At 37.6% G+C, this 8,625-nt stretch overlaps 1 gene segment (V, D, J or C); it reads left to right on the top strand.

The window, feature by feature from the left end:
• Positions 1-5,314: 5,314 nt before the first annotated feature.
• Positions 5,315-5,935, top strand: LOC114687892. The segment is given in 2 exon segments: positions 5,315-5,409; positions 5,595-5,935. Coding segments are annotated over 2 exon segments (435 nt in total).
• The last annotated feature ends 2,690 nt before the right edge of the window (positions 5,936-8,625 follow it).

Here is an 8,625-nt window from a genome sequence, read left to right as displayed (position 1 = left end):
TATCCTTCTGAAATTTCCCATTTGCTTTCAAGAAAATACAAATGTGGACAGAAAAATACCTTGGACCTGTATTAAAATGGATTCTGTTGCTCAAGGTTCTCTAGAGGAAGAGAACTGACAGAATGAATATACATGAATATGAGATTTAGGGCAGGTGAGATGGTTCAGTACACAAAATGCTTAGTTCACACAAACTAAGGTTTGTATATGCAAGGAGAGTAAATATTAGTGTCTGGAGGAAAAAATAGGATGGGAGAAAATCATGTGATTATATCATAGTTTCAAAAATAAAAAGTGATTATGAAAGAATCTTATTTACAATGAAACCAATGACAAAAATGTCCAGTAAGATAATAAGAGTGATCCATATTTAGATACGTAAAAAGATTCCATGCTAAATGTAGACCACATTCCTCTTTTAGCAATCTATCTGCCCTCTGGGAATCCAAAATAGAGGAGAATCTCAGGGAAGTCTCTAGAGAGTGAGTTCAGTTTCAATTCAATTAAAAAGACATTCAACAGAGATGAGCTGTTCCCATATTCTTTTTGTGACAATACAGTGTCCATGACACTGTGAAACAAAACAGTTCAGCTCACAAGATGATGGTCTAATTCCTCTAGATACTTAGAATTGAGTGACAATGAAAAGTCATCTGATTTTACCAGGAGATCTACAGGGCCATATACAAGAGATTCACTCATTTATTCATCCATCCTTGAATACAACATAATGAAGATGTTATGGAAGCTACTAATAATTAAAATTCAATAAAAGTCCTCAACATCCATGCCACAACTTCCAGTGTCCTGCTGTCCTCTGTGGGATTTCATGATCCTCAGTTCAGCAGAGTAACTTTTTGCCTTCATAGGGTGCCCCCAATAATGTATTTTCAATAGAAACTTGATTTCAAAGTGTAAGTATTTATGTTTTACTATACCTTGATGTGTGATATCAGTACTTTCCCTTGATGCTGAGTATCAGTGACAACGTTTAACTCACAAGCGGCCATGTGATCACTAGGGCAACACCAACATCAATAGAGTGTACTACTTTTAATAGAATATTCTACACTTTGATGTATTATGGCTTTATATTAAATGACTTGGTGCCCTGGTTACCATAAAAAAAGATCTACATTATTTTATCTGACAGTAACCTCATTGTAAGACATGGAGAAGGTAGTATCTATGATTCTGGATATATACTTTTGACATGTTTGCAACTGTGTTTAACATTCTCTTATTAATGTTTCTTTAATTAATGATGACAAGAATTGGAATGTATTTATGTATGTATGTGTCTTTGTGGACATTATTCTTCCTTATGCCTCTGACTGCTCAGAAAAAAGAATAACTCTATTCTGGGTTTTTCAACCTTGATGTGGAATGTCATTCTGTAAGCTGTGAATATGTGCTGCTCCCACTGGTTAATAAATAGAACTTCTTTGACCTATGGCAAGATAGGAGACAGACAGGTGAAAAATAGAATAAAGATACAAGAAGAAAAAGGATGGGATCAGAGGAGTCTCTGCAAGCTGCCACCTGAGAAGCAAAAAATAATGGAACACAGTTATAGCCATGGGAGATGTGGTGATACATTGATTAATAAAAGTGGGTTAATTTAAGATAAAAGAGCTATTTAGTAATAAAGCTGGGCCATAGACCAAGCAGCTTATAATTAATGTAAGTTTCTACATGTTTGTTTGGAAAAGAACAGTTGTAGGACACTGGAAAACTTCTCACTACACAACATATGCATTTTTTCTGGACTTTTAAACATAAGCACACTAGTATTTGGCACTAATCACTCTGAATGAAGCTTATTCTCTAGATTCCATAATAGGAAATACTGTTTCCAATTTGTATCCCATTAATCTCCTTATGTTGTCTTATTGCTCTGGCTAGAACTTCAAGTACTATATTGAATAAGTATGGGAAGGGCCGACAGCCTTGCCTCATTCCTGATTTTAGTGGAATTGCTTTGAGTTTCTCTCCATTTAATTTGATGTTGGCTGTTGGCTTGCTGTAAATTGCCTTTATTATGTTTAGGTATGTTCCCTGTATTCCTGATCACTCCAAGACTTTTATCATGAAGGGGTGTTTGATTTTGTCAAATGCCTTTTCTGCATCAAGTAAGATGATCATGTGGTTTTTTTCTTTGAGTTTGTTTATATGGTGTATTACATTGACGGACTTTTGTTTGTTGAACCACCCTTGCATCCCTGGGATGAAGCCTACTTGATCATGGTGGATAATTGTTTTGATGTGTTCTTGGAGTCTGTTTGCCAGTATTTTATTGAGTATTTTTGCATCAATGTTCATGAGGGAGATAGGTCTGTAGTTCTCTTTCTTTGTTGTATCCTTGTTTGGTTTAGGAATCAGGGTAATTGTAGCCTCATAGGAGTTTGGTAATGTTCCTTCTGTTTCTATTGTGTGGAACAATTTAGAGAATACTGGTATTAACTCTTCTTTAAAGATCTGGTAGAATTCTGCACTGAAACCATCTGGTCCTGGGCTTTTTTTTGCTTCGGAGACTTTTAATGACTGTTTCTATTTCCTTAGGGGTTATTGGACTATTTAAATGGTTTATCTGGTCTTGATTTAATTTATGTATGTGGTAGCTATCCAGAAAATTGTCCATTTCTTTTAGGTTTTCCAGTATTGTGGAGTAGAGGTTTTTGAAATATGACCTTATAATTCTCTGGATTTCCTCAATGTCTGTTATTATGATTCCCCTTTTCATTTCTGATTTTGTTGATTTGGATTTTCTCTCTCTGTCTTTTGGTTAGTTTGGATAAGGGCTTGTCTATCTTGTTGATTTTCTCAAAGAACCAACTCTTTGTTTCATTAATTTTTTTGTATTATTCTCTTAGTTTCTATACAAACAAAAGGAAACACATGAACTACGAACCAATAGCTGAGGAGCCCCCAACTGGGTGAGGCCCTCTGGATAAATAAAACAGTTGATTAGCTTGATCTACTTGGGAGGCATCCAGACAGTGGGACGGGGTTCTGTCCTCAGTGCATGAACTGGCAGTTCGGAACCTGGGGTTTATACAGGGACACTTGGCTCAGCCTGGGAGGAGGGGACTGGACCTGCCTGGACTGAATCTACCAGGTTGAACTCAATCCTCAGGGGAGTCTTTGCCCTGGAGGAGATGGGAATGGGGGGGTGCGCTGGGCGGAAGGTGGGTGGTGGGTGGGAGGGGGAGAACAAGGGAATCCGTGGCTGATATGTAAAATTAAATTTAATAAATAAATTTATAAAGTAAAAAAAAAAAGAAAAGAAAATACCCAACCCTGTTTTCATTTAGGCCATCTTACCAGCAGAGGGCACCATTAACATCCATCTTTTAATTCAATATCACCTGCCCTGGAGCTACATTTATTGTAACTCTAGAAAAGAAGTGGTCTCTTGGCTCTTTATCAACTAGCCGCCCAGGAAAATCCCCAAGTCTCTGCTTACTTCATTTAGACTTCTCTTGGAACTGACTACACTCACAGTTAGCCTATTGAACCTGGTGATCCAGCAATCCACTGTCCAGGGGAATAAGCTTCTCCTAGAACTCTGACTTCTAGAAGTCTCCCCTGTTCAGTAGGTTCCATATCCACTGGTAGTTTGTTATAGTCATAGTACCAGAGGTGATTGGAGTGGATGTCCCACAGGATGGAAAGATGGATTAGCAGTTAAGAGCATCTGTTGCTCTTGTGGAAGACCCAAGTTCAACTGCCAACATTCACATAGTGGCTCACAACAATTGGCAACATCAATGCCATTGGATATGTGGCCCTCTTCTAACTTCATTGGGTACCAAACATCCATATGGTGCACATATATACAAGCAGACAAAACATACATATACATAGAGTAAAATAAATAATTTAAACAAATTAAAATAAAAGATTCCATGTCTGTCATTCTGGGTAGCTCTAAGAAAATTATTGTGCTTTTGAGGGTCTCTTGAGGAAAAAAAAAACAAAACTTAAGGACTGACCTGAAAGAGATATACTATCCTTTATTCACAAGGAGGCTCTTTGATTAATGTGCTGATTTGCTTGTTTTAGGTAACATAAAGGATAATTTAGTGCCATTGCTGTTGAAATATATAAAAAAAAACTGTCTTCACAAGATTAATGGAAGATTTTTCATTCTTAAGAAAGAAGAATAAGACTAAAAACTAACTACCAATCATAAACATCAAAACATGAGACCACAGGCTGTCTTGAAAGAAGCTATTTACTTAGAATTGAGTGCTCAGAAAAGCATATGTTACAATTTGATTTCAATAAATCTTAGGCCAGTGTCTCTCAATGTGTATATCTATTCACGAATTCTCATTATTATTTTTACATAATCTTTGATATACAATGAAGGAAATATTTTATGATGGGAGGAATGGGGTTGCTCTTCTTAGTGAAGATCTAGGGAGAACTCCAACTTCTTCATGGATTCTTCTTAACTTCAAAATTTAGAGGAACATAAGTAAATTTACTGAAACATAAAGTCAATTTTTGATTAAAATTATACACAAATTTTCAGACTCAGCAGCTGTCCCTCTTAGATAACTAAAATATAAATTGTGTGATAAGTGTGTTCAGGTATTTCCATATAATAATATGATAGAACACAAAACAGTAACAAAGCAGGGGACATTTTGAGAATGGTGCTTATTCAGATAAGTGCATCTTCATGAACATATACCCTGATGGATTACAAAATCGGTACCTGTGTTTCTATCCTTTTAACTGGGGTAGGGGACGTTCTTTTTCCTACTCTCCTGGGAATGTTATCTGTGTTGACTATTGCAGAAATGTCCGTGAGCACACCCAGGTTCCATATCACACACTTTGATGTCTGTGAGCACATCCAGGTTCCATATAATATGCTTCAATGCTGTTTTCCAAGTACAAGTCTCAGCTGATTAGCTTCCAAGCAAACAGGAAGCAAATAATTGATATAAAAGTTCTCTCAGAACATTACAGTGAATCATCATTAACACAGTTTTATCATGGGTGTTTAAGCCTCAAACTGCTCATTAGTTTTGGACTTGCTTAGAGGATCAAATTAAACCAGGCTTCACATAAATAAATGGACATTACTCTGGGGCAGAACTATACACCACAAAAGAAGAAAAGAAAAGGGGAATTTTCTTCCTCATCTGTGTAATATCGACAAATAAGTATATTCTAGGTTTGCCCTAATCAAGAACCACATGGGTTTATAAAACAAGAATATCAAGACTATATCTTGCTATTTGCATACTTCATCCTCAGAAACCACAAATGGTTCACAATTGTTTTAAAGACATGTACTTATGAGAAGAGCAGTAATTAGCCTGAGACTGAGATTAGAAAGCACAATGGATTTTCAGGTGCCGATTTTCAGCCTCCTGCTAATCAGTGTCACAGGTAAGAGAGGAGAGGGTTTTGAGTTCAGAATCCACAATCCTTTTCCCTGGGGAAATTTGAGCCTAAGATAAAAAAATTCTCATTCTCTTTCTTCTAAAGATTGGGAGGTATGAAGTTATTTTTATATCTCTGTCTATTGACATCTCTTTCTTTTCCTCACTTCCCCCTGATCATGATGTCCAAAGGAGAAATTGTGCTCAACCAGTATCCATCAACCATAGCTGCATCCAGGGGGGAGAAGGTCACCATCACCTGCAGTGCCAGCTCAAGTATAAGCTCCAATTACTTTCACTGGTACCAGCAGAAGCCAGGAGCCTCCCCTAAGCTCCTGGTTTATAGAACATCCTTTCTGGCTGCCGGAGTCTTAGGTAACTTCATTGGCAGTGGGTCTGGGACTTCTTATTCTCTCACAATCAGCTGTATGCAAGATGATGATGCTGCTACTTACTACTGTCAGCAGGGGAGTAGTAGCCCACCCGCACAGTGCTACAGACTGGGACAAAAACCTTTGCTCCCTTGGGCCTAGCTACTTCCTCCTAGAGATGAAATGTGGCCAAGAGTTTGGTTGACATGTGTCAGGATCTCCCAAATTTTCTTTAAGGTACTAGTAATGTTGTTTAGAGATATACACTTTTACATATTTTAATGCTTTTCATATCTAAAAAATTTATATGAATCTGGTAAATTCTTTTACCTCCACCAATTATATTGGTTGTGTTTATGATGAAAGATTTCCTCATGGAAATGTGCCTGGAAGGTACCTGGCTACAGTAAATTGGGTAGGGATCTGGGCCAAAAAATTGTGTTTGTGTATGTAATTTTTTAAAAATTGTAATCAACACTAGCAATGCTTACAGGTGTCCCAGCAATCTTGGCTTCGGGGAGTGTGAATTTTATTCACCTACTGGGATGTAGGACTTCTCAGATTGCTGTGTTTTCCTGAAGTTCTAAGGCAAGTTTGGACAGGTCCATCAGTGTCTCCAGCTGTGTGACTACGTGGCTTTAGTATTTTTTCCTGGCTATGAGGAAACTGAAATTATCCAATGTCTTGGAATAAAATAATATTACAAGTGAGACAGCAGAGCATGTCAACAGGCTATTTCTGCAGGGCACTGGTGGATATAGCATTAAAGTGATTCTATGAAGCACTAGTTTCTGTGAATGATAGCACACTATAGACTATCTGACTTATTTAGTTATGTATTTATTTATTTGCTCATTTATACAATAAATTTTCTCATGGTTTCACCTGCTCTGAATCTTCTCAGATCCTCCCTCCTAGGTGTCTTCTATGATGAAATGTGGTGGTGATACTTCAGCATCTTCAATCTCTGATCTTGGGACCAGTGAGCATGGAGTCACCAGCAAGAAGACTTTATTGTCTGTGGCATACATGGGGACTCTGGTAGGCCTCACACTTTCATTCTTACAGCCACAGGAAATCCCCTTGTTTACAAGTTGATCTCAAATGGTGACATTCAGTAGTCCACAGAGTGCTTCAAGTACTTCTTTACAATGTCACGTGTGTTTCTGGGTAACTTAGTGTCTCCATGGTAATCCTGGGTACTTCAATGCTCTCCTTCTAGTAATCTAGTTGGACAGCATTTGTTTATTCTGAACTTGGTTCTGTTTGTTAATTGAAAGTGCAGCAGGCTCCTCCCTCAGTTATTTTACTAGAATTCTCCAGGAGCCTTTGCACCTGGTTCCTGCTACCTTCGCTCATCTCAGGATCTTCTCTGGCAGGTTGTTCTCGTTCAGGACATTTGCTTACTAAAAGTAAACTGCATCTATCTTCCTTCTAAAAGTAGTGTCCATCCTCCTGTGTCTTCTCACTTTCATTAACCGACCGTTTCTCTGAAACTGTCCTGTTAACTTAAACTTGAAATTCTCTTCTCTCCAAAAAAGAAATAGTTCCTGGGAGTCATATATGTTATTATCATTCTATTCTAATGGAGAATCTCTGAAGCAAACCACTATTAATGAAACTACTAAGGCAACAGAAAACTAATGAATGGATATTATATTATTCATTTACATTTATTTATTTATATTGATTTTAGTGTATTTGTGTGGACACGCATAGAAGTCATAGAACAATATTCTGGAGTTAATTCTTTCCCATATGGATCACAGGTATATAGAACTAAGATTTCAGCTTGGTGGCAAGCATCTTTACCTGCTGAATCCCCAGACTATGTCAAAGCAATTAGAGTCAACTGTTTGACAAACATAGGAAAACACAATCCCACAAACAAATGAACAAAAAATGAAAAAAAGGTGTCATCAAGGCCGGGCGGTAGTGGCGAACGCCTTTAATCCCAGCACTCGGGAGGCAGAGGCAGGCGAATCTTTGTGAGTTCGAGGCCAGCCTGGGCTACCAAGTGAGTTCCAGGAAAGGCGCAAAGCTACACAGAGAAACCCTGTCTCGAAAAACAAAAAAAAAAAAAAAAAAGGTGTCATCAAAACATGGTTCTTGAAAAAAAATTGGTGTACACATACAGAAAATGAAACTAGATTCCTATCTTTTAATAATAAAAAACTAGCTCCAAAGTGTTCAAATACCTCAATGTCAAATCTGCAACTGAAAACTTTGGAAGATATGGAATATTCTGTGTCAGGGAGTGATATAAAACATGTGCAAGCAGGAAGAACTCTCAATACAAGACTGGGACTGTGATGTTTTGAATGAGACTGACCTGATACCTGTGCTGCTTGGTTAAGAGAGAAGAAATACAGTTACACACCGAGGAACTTTATTGAAATTTTCTACCCAAGATTCCCCGGGAACTTCAAAGCCTATCTATACTTGAAAACATGGTTGGATTGTGGGGATGCTGGGAGAAGCAGCTATGACATTTGAGCCTCAATATCTGCTGATCTGAATGGTTTATATCATGAGTTATATCATTGGTAGATGGTAGCACATAGTGCTATTGACAGTAATAAGTTACAATTCCTTCACACTATTAGATACTTATTGTGAATGAAATCTATCCCAAATCCACTGACACTGAACCTAGGCTGTATACCATATGGTAAACTGGATATGAAAATAGTAGAACAGAAATTTGGTAGCTTTCCTAGTTTCTGCTGATGCAGCTCTAATCTATTACTAATACTCTAATTTGCTTCACAAATAATGGTGACTATCTTTGAGAGATACAGACAGGGAGCATGTGGACTATGTCACATGGTATTGACTGATTGAAGGAATTA

Source organism: Peromyscus leucopus, chromosome 3 (assembly GCF_004664715.2).
Source record: "Peromyscus leucopus breed LL Stock chromosome 3, UCI_PerLeu_2.1, whole genome shotgun sequence".
NCBI classification, from domain to species: Eukaryota; Metazoa; Chordata; class Mammalia; order Rodentia; family Cricetidae; genus Peromyscus; species Peromyscus leucopus.
This window is presented reverse-complemented; position numbering and strand designations above follow the sequence as displayed.